Source organism: Apodemus sylvaticus, chromosome 1 (genome assembly GCF_947179515.1).
Source record: "Apodemus sylvaticus chromosome 1, mApoSyl1.1, whole genome shotgun sequence".
In the NCBI taxonomy this organism is placed as follows: Eukaryota; Metazoa; Chordata; class Mammalia; order Rodentia; family Muridae; genus Apodemus; species Apodemus sylvaticus.
The window spans coordinates 98,870,019-98,893,176 of NC_067472.1; the positions used below are offsets into that span (position 1 = coordinate 98,870,019).

Sequence of the window (23,158 nt, forward strand, 5' to 3'; positions counted from 1 at the left end):
CAACTCACCAAGCTGTGCTCAAACCACTCCTTTATGTAGGCAGCTGTTGGGCCAGGGATCTGGCTCAGGAGGGCTTCTCTTTCCTGAGGAAGGGCCAACATCTCCAAGGCCAGTCTCAGGTCCTCAATCAGATGGAGCACAGGCATGGACTTCAAGCAGGAGGATGGAGGAGACAGCCCAGGCTCACAGGCACCATCACTAAAATCTGCGGTGCTTTTAGTGCCTGGAACAGAAGAGAGGTGGAGACCTTGGTGAGAAGAGTAGATGTCACAGCAGTGAGCTTCTCAACTGGGGGCTTACTCCTACCTCAGCATGGAAACATGACAGCAGCATCTTTATCTGATCTTCAGTGGTGAGAAGAGGGCCCATCAGAGCCAGGCACAGCCCACTGAGCCTGGCATGCAAAGCTCACACATGAATACAACTGATAAACACAGACAGCCCTCACCACTGACCAAAGCCAAGGAGACCCACTTCATCTTTTCAAAAGTACTTGTTTCCTTGAGTCAGTGTTACACTGCACAGATGGCTACTCCAAACTCCTCCCATTCACTTAAAGGATTCTTCTCCTCTCCCTGAGCTGGCCTGGTCGCTGCTGTCCCTAGAACACCATGGAAGTAACTGTGCCAATGCTGGGTCTGGGGCGTAAGAGGACAGATAGTGCCTGCTCTTTCTCTCCCGGGCCAAATCACCTTGTAACAAAGGCCAGCTACCCTGCAGGAGTCAGCCCCAACTGTCACTGGCCATTTCACTGCAGTGACAGACCTGTGAGTGAAGCCATCCTAGGTCCTCCAAATCCAAAGAAGCCATCCCAGGTACCATGACACGAGCCATCCCTATGAACACAATCATGGAATTTTAAAGAAGCAAATGGCAAAGGTTGACCTGAACTGGTTGCATTAGTTGGACACAGTAACGGACAACTATACTATAGAAAAATAAAAAGGATTGCTAAACTCATTCTGGTGACAGATTAGAGCAGAGCAGGGTCATTCAGAATGCTCGAGTGGACATTAAAACTGTAGTGGTTCTATGCATATCCACCACCCACTTCCCCATGACAGGCTGCACGACTCTGAAAGCAGAGTCTATGCCAGGCATAACTAAGTTCCCAACACTCAGTAGATGCTGCAATGCAATTCATTCAAATGACTGCACACATACTCAAGGGAATAGCTACAAAGAAAGAAATAAGTGCCCAGATTTCCTCAGAGTTCTGGGATGTGGGGTCAGTTCCTTCTAATTCAGTATGTCTAAAATAGGACTGGTTTTTGTCTTGCTACACTCTATCATTCAACTACAGAAAAGCCCAAACTGACCTCACAAAGTCTAACAAAGGATGTCTGTGCTTTCAGCAATTAGAGATAATTTGTAAAATATAGTTTAAAGGATCCTGTTTTAAGGCATTTGGATTATTAAGGCCAATAGGGTAAAACACCTAAAGTTAGGACTACCCTAGAAAATGAGAGCTGGTAGGCCACTATGCCCATGTGTTCAGCATCTAATTTCTGGTCCCTTTATACTTTTAGAAGCCAACATCATCCTTGCCAAGCAGTTTGGGAAGGAAAAATGCATACAGAAGGAAACAATTATCACAGAATTTGATTGCCAGTTTGCCTTCTGAAAATTTATGACAGAGGGAAGGAATCATGGGTCTCAATCCACAAACAAGTCAGGCTCTGGGAAGCCAGGAGCCAGAGCAAGTGTCCATGCCCTGGTATGTGCTCAACACTTGCCTACAGATCCAATTTAGAGCTGACTAGGAACCTCACAAGCCAAACCTCAGGGGAGAAAATTGGTTAGAAACTCAGCAAGCCCTCCAATTGCCATACAATTGCTCAGCAATTATTCCCCTTTCTGTTTATAAAGTGTGTGTGTGTGTGTGTGTGTGTATGTGTGTATACACGCATGGGTGTGGGGGGAGGGATGGGAGGAAGCACTGCATGTGTGTATTCACTAGCACATGCGCACAGGTCAGAGTGGACACACTCGTGCCCTGGTGCAAGTGCAGCAGTCAGGGTAATTTGGGGATGCTGGTGTTCTTCCTTCCACTGCGGGTCCCAGGGACGGCGCTCAAGACACTGAGCTTGCACAGCTAGTATTTCTCCTACTGAACCATCCTGTAGACCACACATTCTAACTGCAGAGAGTTTCATACCATGAACTAGACAATGGGTTGGACTGAGAGAGACTGAATATACGGAGGTTTTTATTAACTTTCTGTGATGGTGTAGCCTTGAGTATTTTATACCACACACATTAAATGAAATTTTAGAGATGTGGATTATATATAAATATTAAAGGGTATAAAAATATAGATGAAATTGGATTAGATTAAGATTTGTTAAGTACAATGGTAACTGAGCAAAATATAACAAAACACTGCATACCTACTATATAAAATTAACTTCTGCTACATTTAAAAAATAAACAAGACTGAAAGCACCACATATAACAATTATAATAAAACAGAAATCGATCCTTCAAAAAGAGACACCTTATAAATCAGTTTTTTTAAAAGTCTGAATTCATTTATCACACATCAAACAGGCATATATAGTTTTACATAGATAATTCTGGGACATCTACAAAAACCCAAATAGAAAATATTATTATATTTTATATTATATTATTATATTAGAATTCTATATTAGAATATAGAAGCAAAATGTTTTCTGGATAATTCATGGAACATTTAAAAATGGGAAATCAGTTTTCACTAATAAAATTAATCATGATGAAAATGCAATGATCATTGTTGACAAGCAGATAGTGTGAACATTCAGAACCTGTTCAGAGACACAAAAATTAGCCCAATGCTTTGTAATAAGCAATCTGGCAAGAAAGATACTATAAAAATATTCATACCTTTTTAACAACCAATTCCAATGTTACAAATGTAATCTAAGAAAATATAATCAGATGTACACTGAAGATTCCTACACAATAATGCTTTCTAATTCTGAAAAGTGAGGGTACAAACTACCAACTAAGTGAATATTTAAATTACTTCTAGAATATTCAAGTGTCATTCATATAAATATATATAAAAGAAACGGCTGTCCAAGGAAGCAGAAACATGGAGACATACACCAATTTATAAAATATTTATTAAGGGGGTGAAGATGCGGCACTGGCGGCTCTCCCAGTGGACCCGGTTCCATTCCCAACACTCACACTATTTATTAACTCGGGTCCCAAAGAATCTGATGCCCTCTCCTGGCCTCCATGGGCACAGCACACATGCGATACACAGACATACAAGCAGGTAAAAAACATCATAATATGATGTTTAAACATACATATGTGTTATATGTTCTGTATGTATGTATATATACAGAGTGGGGGCTAACTTTTTTAACAATGGCAATCACTTTCAGAAGTGAGAGCTTTCAACTTGGCTTAGTTTGCACAAGTACTCCAGGTTTAAACATGTTTTGTAAATCCATAGACATCAGCATAAGAGATTTCAAGTGTGTATGTGTGTATGGTGTTCACACATGCATACATGTGTTCAAGTGTGCTGCTGTCTTCCTCTATTGCTGCTCATATCTTTTTTTTTTTTTTTTTTTTTTTGAGCTCATGGTTTCAGCTTGACTCACCAGCCAGTGAGTTCTGGCATCCAACTGTTCCTCCTCCCCCCACCTCCAGCATCGCAGTTACAGGTGCACGCACCATGCCTGGCTTCTACATGGGTGCTGGAGATCTGAACACGAGTCTTCATGCTTCCCCAGCTGGCATGTACTTACTTAGCTATCTTCTCCACCCTCTGCCCTTCTTCAAACAATAAAGTGGTGCGTGGAGAGACACATTCTCTCCCTGGGCCCTGATGAGCCTCATTTCACACAGTAAGTGACAAGTGAAGAACTGGTTTATTTTCAAACAATCTCAGAAATCTATGGCTGGGTCAGATGATCTGTTGGAAAGCAAGCAAAGCCTGAGGAGATCTCCTGGCAAGCAGGCAGACCAGACCACCAGGAGTCCCCTTCACACACAGTGAACAAACAGAAAAGCTGAAACAAACCCCCAACTCAGAGACATGCTAGAAGGAGAATTAAAACCCCCGGGGCTGGAAACAAAATCCAAAGTGAATGGTGAAATACATTCTGCTGATTCTGGAGCAGTTCAGGCACAGATCCTGAGGAAGGGCTCCACACTGGAGCTGCGCCTGTGTGCCTGGTGAGAGCAGTCTCACTGAGTGGAAGTCTGTAGAAATAGTAGCCACAAATATTGTCTGTTTCATTCAGGGGGCTCTGAGAATATTTGCCCATCGCAGAGAAACTTGCAGGGCCACAGGCATGTCTGTAAAGCCATACATACCCACACACTGTGAAAAATGCAAACCACAGGTCTCTGCATACCACAAGTGAAGATCAAATGCCTATTTTGCATTCTTTCCTAAAAATTCCCAAACAGAAATCAGTACACAGCACATGCGAGCAGACCTGACGGTCTAGAGAGGACAACAGCTAGAGCTAAACATTACAAAGGCACAGTCTCCCAGAGGGCTCGGCTCCCCATGACAGGAGTCTCCTAAAGATGACCACCTCCTATACAAAATTACCACAAATCAAAATCAAAAACCACTTACAACAAGTAAGAGAATGTGTGCCTTAATCCTGGGGTCAACACAACAAGATGACAGATTAACAATGCATGTGCCTGTGTATACAGCAAGGGCTACTCCGCTAAATTATTTCTTAGAAAAAGGTGATTCAACTTCTACTCAAGTGCTAAAAACAAGTTTCTTTTTCTGGGGACACACTATTACATTTTCTCAAATATCTCAGTATCTCAAAGCACTGTTTAGGGAATATAAGTCAATGCAAAGGTTTGTAACTCTCAGTGCTTACAGAAATCACAGGGAGGAGTTTTGCCAACTACAGATGCATAGGTCCCACTCAGAGAATTGAATTCAATTGGTCTCAGATGTGATCTAGGGTAATGAAAAAGTTTCCAGGCTTTCTAAGATGAAGCCCAAGTGGAGACTGTTGCATTAGAAGGTCACTCAACCAATGCTGGTTTCCAATGCGTACAGAGGCGACCCAGGAAGTTGTATTTTAAGAAGCAGATAGTACAAAATAATAATTTTGGTTAATTTATTTCATTTAATGTGTTGAGGATAAGACAAAACAGAAGTACAAGATTTTGTCAATAGTACTTAATGACAAATTTTTATTAATATATATTAACTATAAACAATAATGAATGTCATGATATTGTGTACAGTATATCAGAATAGACACTTCAATCAAACTTCTAAAAAAACAACCAAAGAAATAAAAAATTAGCAATAATCTGGTAACAAACCAACAATCATCAATAATCCTATTTTAAAAAGACTGTACTACTGTTCTAATCTGTCTAACAAACTAGTGTAACAGACTATTTATTTTAGCCTAGTAAAGAGGAATTCATTTTGAAGGGCAGAGTGCCAGGACAAGTTTTAGACAAAACGGTGAATGGTGCCTTCTCACACATCGCAGAACTGTACAACCCACTGATTACAACTACAGAAAATCACAGCCTGTCTTACTCGTCGGCTCAGATATATAAAATCCTATGCAAAAAAGTATGAAAGTCCAATCACATATTGTGTAAAGATAAGAACTGAGCTCATCTCTCTCAGGAAATGACAAGCCAAGCAGACATGAGCAGACAGAAAGTAAAACAGATCAGTTGATAAGGGATGTGGAACCCAATGGCTCCTTTCGCTAGAGGAGATTTTATTAAAGCATGCACAGACACTTTTCCAAATGTATCGTGTACCAAGCAATATGGGAGTTCACAACAGAAATCCACAAACTCAGAGGGCGAGCATATGGTTTGAAGGCATCCCCAACATCTACCCTTGGGCTGGATATGGCTCATTTGGTAGTGTGCTCCCCAGCCCTAGATTGGATCCCCAGCACTACACCAGGTATGGTAGCACATGCCTGTAATTCTAGCACTACAGAAGCAGAGGCAAGAGTATCCTCAACCATAGTAAGAAGAGTTCAAAGCCAACCTGGGAGATATCTTATTATCTACAAAATAAGCAGACATGCAAACCTAATCCTAACATACAAATATTGAAATGTGAGATCTTGAAGAGGTGATTAGAAGCCAGGTGTGGTGTCATCCAGCCTGGGATGTCACACTTAGGAAGCTGTGGCAAGACTTATAAACTGGAGTTCAGCCTGGGAAAATGAAGCCTCATCTCCAGAAAAGGTAAGGAGAAAGGGAAGAAAAAGAGGGGTGAAGGTGGGGGGGGGTGTGACAGAGAGGAAAGGAACCTTAAGGGAAGAATGAAGGAGGAGGGGAAAGAGTAAAAAGGAAATAAAAGGAGGGAAAGCAAAGGAAAGGGAGGACAAAATGTCAAAGGGAAAGGGGGAAGGGAGGACAGGAGAAGGAAAGGTAATTAAATGTGTGAGGATTCGGCCTTCATGAATAGACTTGAGGGCTTCCAGGAAAATGGGCCAGCCATGTCGGAATGAGTTCCTAATAAAAGCACAAGCTCCGCCCTTGTTCCTTCCCGCTCTTAGGGGAGTGTGTGTCTTCTGCCTTCTACAGATGTGTCATTTATCTGATGCTACTGCAGTGGTTCTCAACCACCCCAATACTGAGACCCTCTAACAGAGTTCCTCATGTCTTCATAACTATAATTCTGCTACTGTTATGAACTATAACATCAATGTCTGTTTCCAGATAATCTTAGGCAACCATGTGAAAGGTCACTGGACCCCCAATAAGTCACAGCCCACAAACTGAAAGGGTGCTGTGTTGCTTCCTTGATACTGGAATTTTATGATTCTGTTTAGAACAGTAAGAATTTTCTTTTCTTTATAAGTCACCCAGTCTCACGTGCTCTGTTACAGTAGCACAAGTGGACTAAAACATTCCTATTTCAGTACTTCCATGGGGGAAAAGGCAGATTTCACTAGTGCCACATTTACAGTCTCTCCACTACCTGCTTTCAACTGACACCACCCCACCAAAAACCACCCACACCCAACCCCATCTCAAAAAACAATATTTCCTCTTACTAGCTAAAAGAATTCAATGTTTCTCTCTACAGCCAGCCACCTTCTGGATGTTGGCACTACCTTTTTGGAAAACTGAGACCAGTCTACCTCAGCAGAGTCAAGTCTATGGCCAGAAGCTACTACGATTTGTGTTTGGGGGAGGGGGTGCATGATGGACAATGTTTTACAATCCTAACTACAGCATCAGGTTACAGCAACTTCTCAAGTCAGTAATGCAGCAGAGCTAATGGTGTCATCTCCATCTGGTCACTCCACCCCTACCCATGTCTACATGCTAGTTTCTGACGCCTGTCAATATGTCACTTGTCATGGACCCAAGGACCCAAGGACTCTACAGGTGCAGTTGAGGTAACCCAGAAGATGCGCAGCGAGTTGTGATTAGCTGTTCCTTAGTCTAATGAAGGAGAAAGAGCCATGTACTAAGGAGTGCCTCAAAACTCGGACAGCCACTGGGCAGACGTATGAAACAGGTTACGCGGAGGAAAAACTTCTAAGATACCAGTAGATACAAAAGTTCGTGTGCCTTCCAAAGCCATGGAACTGAAGCTCAGAACCTCTGTGGTAAAAGCAACTGAGTTAGTGTTTGGCCTAGACATCACTGACAAATTCTCTGTGGGCTATTGTCTGAACTTTTCTGTTTTATAACTTTAATGTGTAAATTTAAGTATATGTATGTAGGTGTATGTGAGGATTTGTGTATGTGAGTGCAGTGCTTGAAGCAGCCAGAAGAGGGCAGTAGCTGCCTAAGAAGCTGTAAGTGTACCTTGGGTGCTGGGAACTGAAGTCGGGTCCACTGTGAGAATAGTGCACTCTCAACAGCTGACCTTCAGTCTGACCTTCAGTGGGCCACTTTAGGGAAGGGGACATGCCTTGAGGACTGAGCAAAGGTGAAAATGAATGGAAGATCTCCATATAAAGCCAGGATGCAGTAGTAAATGACCTCAGCCAGTCCATTTTAAAGCCAATTTTAAAAGGTGGGTTGGAACCCTAACCCTAACACACAAACAATTCAGTATTTATGTTACAATTCCAGGGGCCAAAGCCCGCCATCAAAGAGCTGAGGCAGTAGCTGAGTTATAGAGTGCTTGACCAGCATACATGGAGCCATGGCTCCAATTCCTAGCACCACACAAAAACAGATGAATACAAAGGCAACCAGCGTAGGGTTGCTGAGGTCCAGAGGACAAAGACAAGAACAGAGAAAATGCAATTAACTACACTTACAAGTTAACGTAACAGGAAAATAGAAATCCCTGCATGTAACAACTAGAAAAACCTGTGTGCCCGTGAACTCACACGGAACAGTAGTGAATGGTAGCAACTGTCCAAGCCATCCCTCAAGCAAGTATCAGCAGTAAGTGCCGCGCCACAGGTCATCAGAGTAAGTGCCCCAGGTTACTGCAACCAAATGCAAGGTAGAGTCAATTTAAAATATCTATGATCATTTCTGCTTTAAGGTGAGATTCTGAAAGAGAAGAGATACATCTAAGAAATTAAGATGAACAGATATCAAAGAAATTAAATCCAGATAAGAAAGTATAAATATGTGGGGCAGAGATATCAGTACATGCTTACATAGTTAACTATTCCCAGAAAATCATACACAACCAAGCACAAGCGCGCGCACACACACACACACACACACACACACACACACACACACACACACACGGTAACTGATTGATAAAACCCAAAGCAGTCAGTTCAGAGTAGTAACAAAAAGATCATCTCTAGCAAGACTGATCCAAATGTAAGGAAGGCACAGATTATACAGTGAATAAAAACAGAGACTGGGTCCTGAGAAGGCTGGATGCCCCAGTGTAGGGGAATGCCAGGACAGGGAAGCAGGAGTGGGTGGTTTGGTGAGCAGGGGGAGGGGAGATGGGATAGGTTTTTCAAGGAAAGCCAGAAAAGGGGATAACATTTGAAATGTAAATAAAGAAAATATCTAATGAAAAAATCAAGGTTAAAAAAAAAAAGCAGAGCCTGGAGAGATGGCTCAGTCAGTCAAGCACCTGCTGTGCGAGCACAGGAAGGGCCTGAGTGGCAGCCTCAGCACACACTAACAGCTATGTGTGGTATCATGCCCAGGAGGCAGAGGCAGAGGCAGGAGGAGCCCCGGGGCTTGCTGGCCAGCCAGTCCTGCCAATCAGTAAAGGACCTCATCTCAAAAAATAGATGGGAGCTAGGGACATGGCTCAACTAGTAAAATGCTGGTCATGCAGGAATGAGGGCCTGGGTTTAGATCCCCAGAAGCCACAGAAAGGGGCAGACATGGTGGCCACACCTGTAATCCCAGCATTTGGAGGAGGCAAGAAGAACCTAGAGACTTGTCCCAGCTACAACAGTCAGTTCCAGGCTTAGTGAGAGACCCTGTCTCAAAAATTAAGCTTGAGAGCAATAGAAGACAATGACATCATAGCGTTCCTTATATAAATGTAAATATGCACATATCTTTACACATACACAACACAAATGATCTTAAAATTTTAGGTATGAATGCATGTCTATATTTACTTAAAAACAGTATCTTCTTATGTCTGGCCTCAAACTCACAATCTTCCTGCCTCAGCCTGTTGTGTACTAGGTTAGACATGCACTGCCATATACCCAGATTACAAATTTCTTCTGAATAAGGCTGTTACAAAGGTTCTCAACCTACATCCTGAATGGGAAAGAAGCAGTAGAGGCGGCGGCATGCTGTTACTGATGACTGGCTACGATGATGCCCTGCAGAGGAACCGACTAGACCAGCTAATGAATACTGGCATGACAGCCACATCCTCAGCCAGGACCCCCAGGCCGATATTCAAGGGCAAAGGAACCATCTCAGTCTTGACCAGAACTTTTCCACCCCCACAATATCTTTATTTCTTCTCTCATTCAAAGCCAGACACTAATCAGGGCTGGCAGAAAGCCCAGAAGATGGGTAACCACTTTCTTAGCTGTCCTAAAGCAGTCTTTATCTCTTATCAATAAGTACAGCTTAGAGATAGTCACATGGGTGACTTTCTGCCAAAGCAAAGAGGAGTAAGTGGCCCCCTGTGTCCTGACCATGGGGCTCTGGTCCTATGCCAGGAAGGGCCTGACAGAGCAGCCACTGAACTGTGTATCCACACAGTAAAGCCCTGTGTAAACTCAGCATCCACGCCGGCTGCTCTGTGCCATCCACAGGGATGTAATTAGGCAACACATGGCTGGATTTCCACTGCCAACAACACAATTCAATTACAGTATTATCTGCAGATGGATTCATGGGGACTGAAGAGAAGAAGACTGGATGGAAGGTGAACATCCTCCTGCAGACTCCAACAATGGTCTTTGTATTAGAAACAAATCATTACTGACCCAAGTCCCAGGATATGTAACAGTTGCCTCCTCTCAACTTTCTCCCACAAACATCTGGGACTTCAATCAATATCTTCATGCCTATGGTGGACCCACTCAGATTCAAGAACTCGTGCTTATATGATTAACCCTCCTGGATGTGCTTATGGGCATTTCGTTCTGCATTCACAAAACCAATTTACATCTTGCAAGGCCCCCACTGCCACCCTAGCCACTGATCACCTGGAGGTGAACGTCATGAGGCACTGCAGGGGTTAGGGCCATACTTGCCAGCAGGACAGACTTGTCCAGTACGACAGTCCTACTGTCCTCATCATGCATAACATTGGCAATTATCAGTATCATTTCTAATAATTGAACAGCACTGTGCCTTTTGATAGCGAAAGTAATAATACTAATATCAATAAAGCAGAGATGTCATAAGCCAACCAAGTACTTACTAATTACCAGGCACTAAATACATAATCATATTTACTCCTCACAATAAAAGACAGCACTGATGCCACTATTTCATTTACAAGGAAACTAAGCAGAGGGAGGAAGGATTGATTATACAGTTGTCAAAGACAGCACAGAGGAAGTAACTGGCTAACATGGAATTGAAACTCCAAAGCTTAGCTCCATAGACCATAGTCATAATTACACAAGTTCTAAGCTCATGTCCCAAGCAGTCTTAACCTTCTTGAAAATGAGGCTGATATTGGAAGCCTTGAGGAAAGGGGTCCTAAAGAAAGGCATTCAGTAGTTATCATTCGCTTCACTAAGAATATCGCAGAGGCCCACGCCCTCCAGACAGTAATAAACCCAAAGCTGAATTGTATCAAAGGCTGATGTCAGCCTAGTACAACCAAGAAACTATTCACAGGGCTTAGCCACTACTGAGTCTTCAAGAATAATGGTGTGATATTCTTAAAAAAATAAACTCAGCCAGGCAGTGGTGGTGTTTGCCTTTAATCCCAGCACTCCAGAGACAGAGGCAAGAGGATCTTTGAGTTCGAAGTCAACCTGGTCTACAGAATGCATTCCAGGACAGCCAGGGTTAGACAGAGAAACCTTGTCTTGAAAAAATAAATATATCCATGCAGGCAGACAGACAGACAGACAGACATAAATAAACTCACGCATCCAAATGTCCAAGTAGAGAAAATGAAGAGTGAGAGTCAGAATGATGCCACAGAAAAGACACAAACAGAAACCGGTATCTGACTCCTACCCATTGAAAAGATAACTTACAGAAGCAAATAAATTATGGACATGACAAGTGTTTACTAAATAGCTATTGTGTGTTGCAGACTGATGGAGACATGAGGTGATACAGCCTTTGTCCTCTTAGAACTGACATTCTGTTTCAATAAAAAGATCAAGACAAATGTACCAGGCAAAGATACATGTGCTATGAAGGAATATAAATAAGGAGAGATGGCTCAGTCCAGTGTGCTGGCTTCCTTCTGCCTCCTGATTTCTGATACAGGCATCCCTAAAACAGCAGAGGCTCTGGAACAGTCCTCTGTCACTGACAGATTATTTAACTGGATCCTCAAAAGGCCTTGTCTCAGCTCAGTATCTTCAGGCGACAATCTGGGACAGGCCTGGAGGGGAGTGGCTTAGGTATGGGGCCTGCACAGAACATGGGAGGCTTGATTCCTCGCTTTCCAGGACATCCTACCCCACAGCCCTCTACCCTTGAAGGCTGTATCTAGACAGGCATTCTCGGTTTCTGTCTGGAACAGCTATGAGAGTCTTGTAAGAAGAAAACTCTAAGGCCTTCTTGGAAGATGGGTCGGAGGAGGAACTGTGTGCAGACTACTTGATTTGGATCCTGGCTCTACAAGTTGTCTCCATGATTTGAGCATCAGTTTCCTTATACTTCAATGGGACTAAGAACAGCCCCTACATACGGAGAGTGACAGTACCCACACAAAGTGCTTACTACACCAGTTCTTGGCTATAAAATAAATGCTAACTGTTTGTCTTACTACGAAGCCCAGGCTGGCCTGAAACTTGTAGTGATACTCCTGTCTCAGCTTTTCAGCTAAAATGTAAGCTCCTAGTAAATTCAGAGGAACAGAAAAGCTTTACCATGCTGTCGGATGTTCCCAGGCTACGGTCAGCTTCTGACTGTGGACGCTCCGTTCCACTCCTCTGGGTTTATGGTGTCTGTTATAGAAGGTGTCTGCTCATCCCTGGACTGATCCAGGCTCTGTAAGACTGACATATAGTCCTGACTGGTATCTGCTTTTGTGGTTGCCCCCTTAAAGACTGTCTCACCCACAGAGTAACAGAGTAAGCCGGAGAATGTAACAGAAGTCACATTCCTCCTGGTATACCAATGGCTAGAGTTCTCTCCATAGCAGCCAATGCCATAATGTCATTTGTCTCTTCTGCATCTGGGGCCTTGTCCCTTTTTCGTCCCCAGGCTTGTCAACTAGTAGTCATGTGTACTGATTCTCTCTAGTCCCTGGCATGTTATGTCTCCTGTTCTAGAAAGCTGTTCTCCAGATCACCTCAGATATCCAATGAAATGTCTCCAGATCAAAAGGCCTCCCTGGCTCTCCTTGTACAGGATTCTCACATCATTCAGTCCTTGTGACCCACTTATCTTTCTTTTTTGAGTGTGTGTATGTATGTGTGTGTTTATTTATGTACTTGTATGTATGTATGTGTATGTGTGTGTACATTTATGTGTATATATGTGTATTTGTGTGTATGAGTATGTATGTGCATATATGTGTGCATATATACATTTCTCTTCATGTATGTCATTGTGTGTATGCACAAATGGATGTGTATGTATGTGGTTCTAGAGAACAATCTTTGTCATTGTTCCTTTGATGTGTTTCCCTGATGTTTTGCAACAAGGTCTCAAAACTTGGCCTGAAATTCACTGGTTGGGCTAGAATGCCTGCTAGTAAGCTCCAGGGATCCTCCTATCTCTGCTTTTCCAGTGCTGGAGTTAATGGCGTAATGCTCCACTATTACTGACTATTTTACATGGTTCTAGGGATTGAACTTCAGTCGGCATGTTCACCTCACACAAGGTTACCTCCTTTAGGAAGCTATCTGTCCCTCCAAAAGTCAGTATCATAAGTCAAGATATCAGTTCTTATTCTTTTGAGCAGAGATGGAGATTGAATGCAGGGCTTTATAATGTTAGTCAAGTACTCTGCTATTTAGCTATATCCCTAGCTCCAATACACTGTAACAATTCAAAAAGAATTCCAACCATAATCCCAACAAGTTTTCTTCTGTGTTTGGCAAACTGATTCTGAAGGGGAGAGAGACTGAAGGTTGGGATGGAGCCCCAACCCAACACTCAAGGTGGCCAACAAGCACAATGGTAATTAACGAAGCTGCCATACTAACATAGGCTTACTACTATAAAGCTACAGTAATTAACATGCTGCGACACTGGCAAAAGAACCAAACAAAAACCTCAAAGACCTACATAATTGCAGTCAATAATCTTGGACAGGAAAACAAAAGCAACACAGTGGGGAAATAGTAATCATCTCATTCATCCTCACAACTCTCCATGAATCCTACCAGGGAATCGGTCCTCAGGCCAGGGTTCAAAGGACCTGTCACCTCGGTCCAACCCTGTGGCTTTTCTCTCAGTACAGGTGAGAACTTCCAGATCAGGCTAATTAAGTGCACTGCTAGGAAACCCACTCTCCTGATGATGTCTTCTCAGTGAGTTATCACAGGACCTAATTTAGAACAAGACCTCTCAAACTATGGAGACTTGGAAAAACAGGACAGTGCTTACAGCCTCCCAAGAACCCCTCTGCTGATGAAGAAACCGAGAGCCTGCCAGATGACAGCTCGGTTGAGTTTCAGTGGAACCTGTAACATGAGGAAGCTTAGCCTACAGCCTCCCTCACCCTAGGCTCCAACTCCCAGGGCCCTCCATGACTCAGATGTATTTCTGCAATAGGAAGAAGCAGGCGGCAGGAATGGAGAGGAATCGGATGTCCTGAGTGCTTCCTACAGTCAAGCCCCACTCAAGAATGTACCTTCTTCCTCCATCTCTTCCTGTGACTACAGAGTTCACACAGTGGGGAGCAAAGGCCAGAAGCAGCATACTCTCTCTGCAGATGGGGCACTGGGGTGTGTCTGGTAAGGACCGAAAGAACACTTGGGCCCTCCTGTAAGATTTGGCATAACAGCCTTGTTACAAGTACAGCTTCCTGATCAGTCAGTCAGCCAGAATAGCACACTGGTAGTATTCCCCAAGTATCCACAATTATACTGTAACCTTTCTAAAGAAAGTCTCTACTGCATAATGCAAATATTAAAACAAAACACTTGGGGTGAATTTAAAAAAAAATGATAGGTAAAAAAGAATGGCTGTAATAATGGTGTGAATCCAAACTGCCTGCTGTCTCCTCAGCACAGCGCATGACAGCTAGGGAAACGCGCAGATGCTGATTAGGGAACAAAGTCGGCTCAATTTCAAGCTTCAGTTGCACAGTAATAAGCCATGATGCGCTCTGAAAATTTTACAACACAATCAATGTCGTTGCACCCAAATTGCCGCAAAGCCAGGCTCCAAACTCTCTACACAGGCACTGGTACGCCCACTGGGTCAAATTATCATTCCAGTAGAAGAGAGTTCCATAAGAAAGAGAGAAGGCGGCATGTATGTTAAACTACTTAATTTTTAGTCTAACAGCGGACTTTTCTGTATGCCAACAAAGGAAATGGGCTCCGAGATGTGGGGAATGGGGCATTATTAGTCCTACGGACTCAAGCTCACCTGCAATGATCCCGTCCATCTGCTCCAGGGCAGCTTCCAGCATATGACTCGCGTCAGAAGTCATGGCTCCTTTATCTGCTTAGTCTCCTGCTGCTACTGAAAATTCAAATACAGAACAAAGGAGAAATTACAGAAGTTAGGCGTTATACATGCAAGACCATGAAAGTGCTTTAAATCTACCAACATATATTTCCCAATGTTTAAAAAAAGTAGCTTTACTGAAGTCTAATTGATAAATGTGATCTGTCTGCTGAGTTTGGACATATACAAAGACCTCATAACACCAAGACTACATTAATGGTAATAAGTATATCAACCTTTAAAACTCTATTCATGTGTTTTGGCGCTAACTGCAGTTACCATGAATAATAGAGATACTTTTCCCATAAGTGCTTAATCTTAGAACACTGTGTTCATTTAACATACAACATACCTTCATTAAGAATCTAGGCCAGGGCCAGTTAGATACTCAACAGTTAAAAGCACTGCCTGCTCTTCCACAGGAGCTGGGTTTGGTTCCCAGCACCCACATGGCAGATTACAACTATCTGTAACTCCAGTTCCAAAGGATCCAATGCCATTGTTTGGCCTCTGCAGGCACAGCATACATGTAGTACACAGACATACATACAGGCAACATATCCATACATATGAAATAAAAATAAATAAAATCTTTTTTTTTGTTTGCTTTTAATTCCAGGACAGGGCCAGCAAGGTAGTTTAGCAGGGAAAGAGATTGCTGCATGAGCCAAATAACCTTAGTTCAGTCCCCAGAACAGTGTAGAAGTGGAAGGAGAAAATGGAGCCAAAAGTTTTCCTCTGACCTCCACACATATGCTGTGCAACACACACAAAATAATAATAATGGTAAATATGATGATGGGGGTGGGGAAGGGGAAAATCCTAGAGGTGCGGATTTAGTTTCCATTTTCTCCATAGCCTCACCCTCCTGGTAAGAATTCTCTTAAGCATTCAAGTTTTATAATAAAGAGCTACCAGTTTGCCCAGAATCTCCTGTAACAGCAAGAGAGTTGTTACACCTCTCTGTGCTGATAGTCATGGTCCCAGAAATTCTAACAACCACTGGGGAAGGCCCCAGTGTCTTGTAGCCATATGTGCCTCTTACCTACATACAGTCTTTCCCTGGTCCTGGATGAAATGCTGCCACTGTCACTTTCCTTTCTCTAAATGACCAGTGTGCCCCACCCAGGAGTATCACCTTTACAAAGACAGGGAAGGGAGAGAATGCTGTCCCCAAAACACTGATGCTATCTTACATATGCTTACCCAACAGCAATCGAGGCTAAATCCCAGTCAAGCACACCTCTAGGATGTACAGTCCAGCCACTTCCTACTGTTCGATCTCTCTTCTCAGGGCCCATCACTAAGGATGACAGACTTCCTTCCCTTACTCCCATCCTCCTGTCCGTGACAACTACTACTATCTCTGGATAATTCTGCCTCTTAGAAAGGCGCTAAGGCTAAGCTGCCTTCTTGCTGCCTCCTCTCATGTTTCCCGCTTCTCACCTCCCTGGATGACAGAGGAGGTCTTACAACAGCATTTGTCATCCCAAGAAGATACTGAGCTCATGTCTGCAGGCTGGGAGTAGGAGTCATCGTTTGCTCATTCAGCAAAGCCTACGCCTCGACCTAATGTGCATCAGTACTCTGAATGACCCGGGCATGGTTCCCACGCCAAAGCAATGAAACAGACGGTTCTGAAGGGCTCCACTTGCTTCCCTGGGATGTGAAACCCCTGAGGAAATTAGGCACCACACAGGAGATGGAATACTTAAGGAATTTAAGACCATAAAGAACTAGGCTGAGACCGAGCCCCAGGTCTGCCACTTACTATATATTTACTATGCGATCACTGAGTCTTAGAGTTTCCTCAACTACAAATTGAGGACAATAGCATCTAACCCACACGACTGGTGTCAGGACCAGAGGGGTCAGTAAAGTCACACTTAGAGCTCCTTGCATACGTAAGGTCTAGTTTGCTGTTTTTCCTTTAAAATGGGGATATATCTCTGAACACATCTTTGCCAGACCAAATCTCAAGAAAAGATTTGAAGCTAAACTGCAGGGGGCCATGAAAGAACCCAGCTACACTCAAAGGCTGGTTTCCCTGCAGGACAAGAAGAGAAAGTAAGGTCATTCTCCACATGGAAGGAAAAACAATATTCCATGACACCAAGGACAAGGAAGGTTCAGAAGCAAGGGCACTTAGCTAGGGGCTGGGGAGAGGGATCTCTCGAGTCAAGAACCACTGCACAGCAAGCTTAATGCACTAAAAATAGTCACTCATAGTGGGATCCAGGGACCTAACTAGTACTTCAAGGTCCTAATGGGGGCCAAACGCTCTGTAACAAGGGCCAGAACTCCCATGGAGCAGGAAAGTGGTGTCGGCTGTCCCCAGAGTGTGGCACTCCTGGAGTCTGAGAGGGAAGCAAGCTTGGGTCAAGACAGACTAGGTAGCGGGGAGAGAGGAGGTGGCAGAGCAGGGCTTGTTCAGCCATAGGGAACCTGAAGTTTGAAATTCTTCCCTCCAAAACTGTCTCACTGGTCCTACTCAGGAAAAGGATTGTAGTCTTTCCCGTGGCCATGGTAACAGGGCTGCCAGGCCATTGGACTGCTCCTTCTGCAGCCCTGCTTCCAATCGGCTCCCCAAACACTCGAAGACCATGTTCTACTCTGTGAGCTGCCGCCGCCCCGCCGCCATCCTCTTCAGCATTGAGTTTGCTCCCTAGCTTTCTAGAGGGCTGCTTTACTCTCCTCCTTAGGTCTCAGCTGCAAAGTGCCTTCCCAGAGGGGCCTTCTCTGAATATCGTAAAGTGTGTGTGTGTGTGTGTGTGTGTGTGTGTATGTGTGTCTGTGTGTGTCTGTGTGTGTGTACACGTGTGTGTGTACATGTGTGTGCGTGTCTGTGTGTGTACACGTGTGTGTGTCTGTGTCTGTGTGTGTACATGTGTGTGCGTGTCTGTGTGTGTACACGTGTGTCTGTGTGTGTGTGTGTGTGTGTGCGCGCGCGCGCATGCATGCATGAAACAAGGAACTCTATCAACTCTTATTACCCCTGCTGTCTCTGTGCCTTGCAGGGTGCAAGCTGTATGTAAAGAACAACTTGTAGGGAAATAATGAATCCAGATAGCCATCATCCCCTGAACTCTGCCATACTTGGCACTGGGAAGTACTGATAACTGCTCCCATGGGCCACATTGGAAGAGACAAAACTATGAGCAAACACGTATGGCACAATGTGAGGTGCACAGACAGAGGTGGGTAGGCAGCGTCACTGTGTCTTGACAGATGAATAGGAGCTTTCTCAGAAGGTAAGAAGAAGAATGTTCTTCCAGGCAGAGGAGGCAGTGCATGAGGCAGGTAGGCATGTAAGGGCAGGACACCAGTTAGCTAAGATTAAAATGGTTGATGAGATTATACGGGAGCACCCAGCTACGCTCAGTGAGTCAAAGTAGGGTCTGGGCGATTTAATAAGAGGAGCCTGGGAACCACTACTTCATGGCTCCAGATACCAGCATATAGCATAACATACAATCTCAGATGGAAATGGAGTGCAGACTTTTAAGGAAAAAACTCGAATTTCAGAAGGCAGGCAGGCTCCACTGAACTGATGAGTCGAGGTTGGCCAATTCTGAGGCCTCAGACCAGGGTGAAAATTGATGGGATTGGCTTGGTGTGGGGCAACCCCCAAGAGCTCATGGTATGTACCCCACAACAGAGAGGCTTTAGAACAACCTAGAATGTCTGCCCAGTGATGAGCTGGTACTTGGCAAATAGCAAACGGGTGGACCCTGGGCACCCACAGAAAGAGGAGCATGAGTCAAAGGTGAATCCTCGCCACAGCCCAGGAGCTGCAGCAGGACGCAGGGGAAGCTGCCCCAGGCAGAGCTGATGAGCTCACTTCTAGTCCTGCTGGATTAGAGGTAACAGCAGGACACGTGAGTAATGATGGGTTCCTGCCAGCTGTCACAGGGCCACTGTGAGACTTCATGGTATCAGGTGTACACAGGAGCCTCCTCCCCACAGTGTGTACACAAGGAATCTTACTAAATCACGGAGAGCAGGAGGTCTCAGTCATTCCCCTTCTGACTGCTAACAGCCGTTCTCTCCCTTCCCAAGATAAATGTCCTGTTAGCAAAGAATACACAATGGGGCAACCTTGGCCTCAAGAATCTTGAGCTAAAAAAAAAAAACTTCACTTCTCTTGCACTCATGACATTAAATTATATGGTTTTCCTATGTAAAATTTTCAATGTTCTGTGAACTGCAAGGGGTTCTGTTTTAATTTAATCTTAACACTACATACCAGCAGTTTGTCTTAGATCATAAGTTGAAGGCTCAGTCCCACAATCTGTCCCCACCTCAGATGCTAGTGAAAAATTCAGGCTTCTGGGCTAACTAGCTACAAAACAAGGGGCCCACTGCCCCTTCCCTGGGTTTAATAATATGCTAGAATGGCTCAGAATTAATATTTCACAAAGGGTTAAGTGTGGGATTAAGTGTTCTAACCCATGGGGCTGGAGAGATGGCTTGGTAACCTAACAGCATGTACTGCTCTTTCAGAGACATGAGTTTAGTAACTCCAGTTCCAGGTTATCCAATGCCTCTTCTGTAATTGGCAGGCTACTGAATACACATGGCACACATATGCACTCAGGCACACACACACATATGCATAAAAAATATAATATCTATACACACACACACTTAAAAGTTATTTTAACCCTTCAGTCTCTCCTAGTTGGTTCCCTTGGTCACTGGCCTTCATTCTCTGGGAGTCATATCATCAGCATAAACCTAAATATGATTGAAAGAGGTTTATTATAAATAATAGAAGCTAGTTTATACATTCCTCTAGCCTTAGCAATACATCTAAGAATCACTCTAAACCTCAAGATTTTGGGGGCCCTTGTGCTAGGAACAAGGAAAAATGATCACATACATCATTCACCAGACAACATCAGAGGTAAGTGTGTTAGCTCACAATAGGCAATGATGAGCTCTGTGTCTTCCTTGTCTGGTCTGTTCCTCCCCAAAGAGAGATGCTGTGTGACAAAACTCATGCAAGCATGCACACACATCTACTCATCCTAGATAGGGAACCCACATATAACCAAAGTCCAACTTGGTGGACCAATGAGTTTTACTGTGGTTACTTACAGGAATATGGATGAGGGGTTACTTCAGGAGCAGAAATGACTCAAAAACAGTTACATCACCAAGGCCCATCCCAGCATGGGTAACAGTTCACAAAAGCTGGGAAGCTAGAGCACACTGCAGAACTGCAGGCAGAGCAAAGGATTGGAGAGTGGCCTTTCTACGTGACGCTGGTATAAACCTCTTCCAGACAGCGTGGCTTGTTTCTGCTTCTAGGCAGCTGATGTGGTCTCAGTCTTCTTTATAGCTCAGCTTGTCTCTGAATCTTCCTTGCAGCTAGGCTCTGCTTACTCTGGCAGGGAAGGACCTGGTGAATCTCATCAATTTCAGGGACTTCCTGAAGCTATTTTGAGTTGTTTGCCTTCCTGCTTAAGGAGATCCTGGCAGGATGGAATGTTTTTAATCTCAGAGAAAACTGTTACACAACACTCCATCCCTTCCACTAGCTCTTATATTCTTTTTGTTCTCTCTTCCACAATGGTCCCTGAGCCTTGGAGGAGTCTACCTATAGCTAAGAAATAAGCTACCATGTCACAGTAGCAACCACTGTTCTCAGCTTTACCGGTGGTTATGAGTTGAGCCTGACAGCAGTGACAGGCAACATCACATCCATCTAGAAAAGCCATATAAATTGCTTTCCTATTTGAACCTATAACCTCCCAACTGCACATTTTAGCTTACAGTACCAGGTGAACTCACTCTTGTAGAAAAGGCCTTAAATCCAACTGGAAGGCTGTTGGTCTTAACCCACAACAGCCTATTGCACACACACGCACATTCTGGCTAGCATGTTGGTGTTTTAGCACTTAGGGTCCATGGGCAAGCAGGAATGATGGTGACAGCTCTCCACAAGCAGTCTGCAAGGCTCTCTCTAACAATACAAAAGGCATCCATTAGCGTGTGAGTTTCCAGTTCATGCCCAGCTTAATTTGTCCATGTCCTGCAGTCAAAGCACACATATGTGGTGTCTTCAGCAATAGGATCTTACTGTTTAGTTCTGACAAACCACCAACAGCAACAGTATTAGCTTTTATGATTTGTGGGGCCTCAGGGGCTTTCCTGACTAACAACCCACAGGAAAGTAGCCTACTCCTGGCACTGGGGTTTTGATTCAGTAATCTTATGGCCTCTGGAAGTATCCGTTTCCCCCCATGTAGGGTGCCTTTTAGATTTTAACTCTTTTGCTATTGTTTTTAAAACCCATTTTTCCTTTTAATTAACCCACCTCTGGTAGGGCATAAGAAAGGTGGAAGTACCTTGGAAGCCTCTTCAATGGCTTTCCAAATTACAAGACTAGTACTATGTCTATATATCAAAATCTTTTCCAGAGGATGGGCAGGACTAGGTAACATCTGAACCACTACCTAACAAAGATGACCTTGTTGTGAAGCACTCTGAAAGTCTGCTGTTACCTGTTCTCAGCAAGTGTCGGGTCATCCCCAAAGTTCACAACTAAGAAAACCAAGCATAAGCAAGGTCTAACATAGCACAGAAAGGTTCCATCTGTTTGAATCAATTGATCCTCCACAAACCAAGGTTGGGTACAAAGCATAGATAAGGAGCTGCGAACTTTTAGCTCCTGTAATCCTCAGCCATTCTCTCTGAGCCATTTTGTTTTCATATCCTGGAGCTCTTCCATGAACCCTCCCTACATTTCTCCACACCCAATAAACTCAGTGGGCCCAACTTAATCTGCTCTATCTACTACACAGGGCTAAAGGGATCCATGGTCTTGTTCTCCTGATGTATCTACTGGCACACTGGGTCAGACAGGCACTAGGTTGGCACTATAGCAGTTGCCTCACCATTTGCCACACCTAGATGTTAGGGAAGTTGCCAAGTGACAAATCTCTACCCCTACCGTAACCTTTCTTGGAGGGAAACGTACCCTCCTTAGTCTGGGGTCCCTGGGACAGGTTAATCAGCTCCACTTGTATTGTTCTCTCTCTCTCTCTCTCTCTCTCTCTCTCTCTCTCTCTGTGTGTGTGTGTGTGTGTGTGTGTGTGTGTGTGTGTGTTCTGTTAACTGTTCCCCGGGCTTTAAAGCCTTCAAGACGCTCCTTAGCACATAGTTTTGCTTTCTATCCATTCCCCCCTCCTCCCTAGGAGCTCAAGCTAGATCTTTTCATAATTTGTCTTTGAAGAACCCAAACTCTTCCTCTGTTTTACCTTTTGCTTATCTCCTCTACCTTATTTTTTTACGTCATGGACAGTCTTTATATGCTGATGTAAGTCAATGGCACCTGCCCAAGCCTTTCCTACTTTTTACATATCTTGCCTCACCAAAGAGCTCACCAAAGCCACTAGAACTCCAAACCAGCCTCAAGGTCCCTTTAACTGCTCTGTAAACACAGTTCTATCTGACAGACTAAACTTGAACTGCCCTTCCATGGTCCTCAGTTACTAACACTTATGAGGACATGAGATAGTGATAACCAAGTGCTCCTAACGATCACCCTAGTTTGTACCAGACCATAGTTAAGATCTCCATTTTTATGTTGGATCATAGGTTTTTCCCTCTTTTCCTCAGAGTATCTTCTACTGCTTTTATCATGGTCTCTTCTTCCTCACTCTCTCAGTCTTTCCATGGGTCCCAAGTTGTTGGACCCCAGGAAGGACTTTTGAACATGGATCTAACTATTACTCCCTTTTCCATCTAATCTTCAACCCTTAAGTGGCAAGTCACCACCACCATATCATCTTCTAGTTTATATAATTTATTTGCCAAATCATAGACCAACACAGAGGATGCTAGCCCATCTCCCTTTCTTTTTGAAATTGCTCATTTACCCAAACAACTTCCTGACCCCCTTGCATCTCGGCCTCAGATGCCTTTTTAACTATAAGGTGAA

General features: G+C 43.9%; 1 protein-coding gene across 3 annotated transcripts in view; it reads right to left on the bottom strand.

Moving 5' to 3' along the window:
* Nucleotides 1–23,158, bottom strand: part of Ppfibp2 (PPFIA binding protein 2) — a 145,910-nt gene that overhangs the window by 88,312 nt on the left and 34,440 nt on the right. For 2 of the 3 annotated variants that reach the window (XM_052155293.1, XM_052155284.1), the window contains exons 2-3: nucleotides 15,130–15,225; nucleotides 9–223 (exon numbers count right to left, since the gene is read on the bottom strand). In XM_052155293.1, coding sequence (XP_052011253.1) covers nucleotides 9–223; nucleotides 15,130–15,193 — 279 coding nt within the window. In that variant the 5' untranslated portion in view covers nucleotides 15,194–15,225. The remainder of the gene's footprint in view (nucleotides 1–8; nucleotides 224–15,129; nucleotides 15,226–23,158) is intronic. The other variant, XM_052155289.1, reaches the window with a different exon arrangement.